At 43.0% G+C, this 3191-nt stretch overlaps 1 protein-coding gene across 1 annotated transcript; it reads left to right on the forward strand.

The window, feature by feature from the left end:
* Positions 1 to 38: 38 nt before the first annotated feature.
* GPR139 (G protein-coupled receptor 139) lies at positions 39 to 2945 on the forward strand. Its single transcript, XM_017734197.1, has one exon. It carries the CDS (start codon positions 1159 to 1161, stop codon positions 1960 to 1962), a length of 804 nt encoding a protein of 267 aa, XP_017589686.1. The 5' UTR covers positions 39 to 1158; the 3' UTR covers positions 1963 to 2945.
* Positions 2946 to 3191: the final 246 nt, after the last annotated feature.

A 3191-nucleotide genomic window follows, 5' to 3' on the forward strand; every position in this document is an offset into this window, starting at 1 on the left:
AGTTGATTGTCGTGTTTGGGTTAGTTTTTTTCCAAGATACAAAATTAATACGTTCAGGTAACACAAAAATAGGTGAGGGCTGTTAGTCAAGATCATTCACTCTGCTGCAGTTCATTTCCCTGGTGGCAGAAATCTGCTCCCAGACAGCAGGCTTTGAAGGTGTTCATGAAGGAGGAAGTTTTCTCAGTGCCAAGAAAAACAGTTTTTAAAAAAACAAGCGTTTTCAGTTGTAGGACACGTCCTAGGCCGTCATTACCTTCATGTCAGCAACTTCCTTTTTCTCTGATTTAAAGGAATCTTTCCAATTATTGTTGATTTGTTTTGGGAAATCCATCAAAGCTGGCAGAAATGTTTGAAGCACTGAATGCACAGAAAAGGTGATTTACAGAAGACTTAGAAAAGTATCAACTACAAACATTTGGCACTCACTTGTACAGTAACCACATCTCTGATTTTTAAGCACTTTTCCAGGTATTCTAGCCAAGTGATACCAGCTTCTGATGGGAACAATCTTGTCTGTCTCATTCTAGCCAAACTGATAGTAGGAATAATAGGATTTTTTTTTTTCCAATTCAAGACTACACAGTAAGTTCTAGTAAACAAGAGAAAGTAGTTAAAATTTGGCTACACCTTAGTGCTCCAGCAAATCTCTCAAGTACTGCAAGGGCTGTTTATATTCATTACCCTTCTCATTCATCCCTTGTTACATGTAAAAGTGAAAAAAACAAGGTGAGAAATAGAAGTGTGTGTGTGAGAGCTTTTTTTCTCCTGCTACCCCTCCCTTTGTGCACAGACAGGAGTCCCAGCATCCCCTGCTCAGGGGTGGATTCCAGAGCTGAGGGCAGGGCCACACACTCTTGTCATTGCAACAGCTTCACTGAGGGACCTGACTGGGGTGTTTTCCTTTTGGTTTCTTGAATTTTAATTAGGTGGTCATGTTGCCAAGTGCTTGAACAACTCCAAGCAAGTGCTCAGAAAAGCTAATGTTACATCTTAATAGCCTAACTCTGTGTTTCTTTTTCCACAGCAAACATCTTGACAGTCATCATCCTCTCCCAGCTTGTAGCTCGCAGGCAGAAGTCCTCCTATAATTACCTTCTAGCTCTAGCTGCTGCCGACATCCTGGTTCTCTTCTTCATCGTCTTTGTTGACTTCCTCATGGAAGACTTCATCTTAAACAAACAGATGCCTCAGGTACTGGACAAAATAATTGAGGTCTTGGAATTTTCTTCCATCCACACGTCGATTTGGATCACGGTCCCGCTGACCATCGACAGGTACATCGCGGTGTGCCACCCCCTCAAGTACCACACCGTCTCCTACCCGGCTCGCACCCGCAAAGTCATTGTGAGCGTCTACATCACCTGCTTTTTGACCAGCATCCCCTACTACTGGTGGCCCAACATTTGGAGTGAAGACTACATCAGCACGTCCATGCACCACGTCCTCATCTGGGTGCACTGCTTCACCGTGTACTTAGTGCCCTGCTCCATCTTCTTCATCCTCAATTCCATCATTGTGTACAAGCTGCGGCGAAAGAGCAATTTCCGCCTGCGAGGGTACTCCACGGGGAAAACAACAGCCATTTTGTTTACTATAACTTCTATTTTTGCCATACTGTGGGCGCCAAGAATAATCATGATATTGTATCACCTCTACGTGTCGCCTATAAACAACAGCTGGGTGGTCCATATTGTGTCGGACATCGCCAATATGCTGGCACTGCTGAACACTGCCATTAATTTCTTCCTCTACTGTTTTATTAGCAAAAGGTTTCGCACAATGGCAGCTGCCACCTTGAAAGCCTTCTTTAAGTGTCAGAAGCAGCCTGTGCAATTCTATACAAACCATAACTTTTCCATAACGAGCAGCCCTTGGATTTCCCCAGCCAACTCTCACTGCATCAAAATGCTTGTTTACCAGTATGATAAGAATGGAAAGCCTATAAAAATATCACCATGAAAAGGGCAATAGTTGGAGTTTCTGGGTGCAAGTTCTTTTCAAGTGGTTACATCTTCAGGATGTAATTTTCTGAAATGGCTGTTTTGAAGAGAGGTCATTTGATTTCATTTCCCTGGGTGGCCAGGGGCAGATCAGACTGTCAGGAGGAAACAGGAGCACTTGATTTTCGGAGCAAAAGTGAGAAGGCAAACACCTCCATCTCTTATATAGCATTTTGAATATGCTTCAGAGTTCAAGTCTTAGTGTTCAGTCACACTCAAATGTTTTGCATCCCAACACCAGTGCAATCCAAAGTCATCAGAGGGGTGAAGCCACAGCAGTGTTTAATTACAACCTTTTAAAACACAACGAAACCTTACTTGACCATCAGTTTGCAATCAACAAAGTAAATGGATGCTTTTGCGTACTGTGGAAGGTGCCATTTCTGGAGCATGCACTTGCCAAAAATTATGTGTCAATTCTGGCATGAAGTGCCACCACACACAGTTGTGCTGTCAAGACCTCCTTGCAGGAGGCAGCCTGTGAGACACAAACGGTGACAAGCCTGTTTTGGCTCATTTGACCAAGGCTCGAGGACCGATACAGTACCTGTTGCAGCCTTGGCATGGAAAGCAATCCTGCAAGCTGCCAACATTTGCTTGTTTTAAGTTGTTATTTAAGAATGTGACTGAGACAGGGGAGCTCGAGGGAGGGAGGGATGTTTCTAGAGCCAAGAACAAAAGCAGCATCTTTCCCCAGCTATTTCAGTCACGGTGTCTGAAGGACTTTCAAGGGTGAAACCAAGTCCTGCCTGATGCAGAGCTCTCACCGAAGCTGCTCCTGTGAGCAGAGTGATCAGAGCCTTCAAGTTCATTCTTAATCAATACAGACTCTCAGTTATCCCCCATGTTCAGGCCTTTAGGGATTAACATATAAAAACCTCAACTTAAGACTTTCTCCTGAGGGATGATGCCATCCTATTGCAGATTTGCCATTGAGTTGTTAAAAAAAAAAACCAAACTGTGAAAGAAATTCATTAAATACCCAACAGCAGTAAAAACATTAAAGCCTTAGTTTAAGCTGATCTAAGTATTTAGCTTATTTAAAGGAGGTTAGCTTCTCTTCCTTCACACTCAAAAACCAGCACCCCATCAATGCTGACTGTAGAAAATAAGAGATTTACAGGAAGGCTGAAAATGCATTTCTTTTAATTTCTTTCCCTTTCAAATCTTGGCATTTGGCTTCTTGGA

Source organism: Corvus brachyrhynchos, unplaced genomic scaffold (genome assembly GCF_000691975.1).
Source record: "Corvus brachyrhynchos isolate BGI_N302 unplaced genomic scaffold, ASM69197v1 scaffold5, whole genome shotgun sequence".
In the NCBI taxonomy this organism is placed as follows: domain Eukaryota; kingdom Metazoa; phylum Chordata; class Aves; order Passeriformes; family Corvidae; genus Corvus; species Corvus brachyrhynchos.

What these genes read in the sequence shown, in the direction of transcription:
- GPR139 (XM_017734197.1), top strand. Translation starts at nt 1,159, where the DNA reads ATGGAAGACTTCATCTTAAACAAACAGATGCCTCAGGTACTGGACAAA.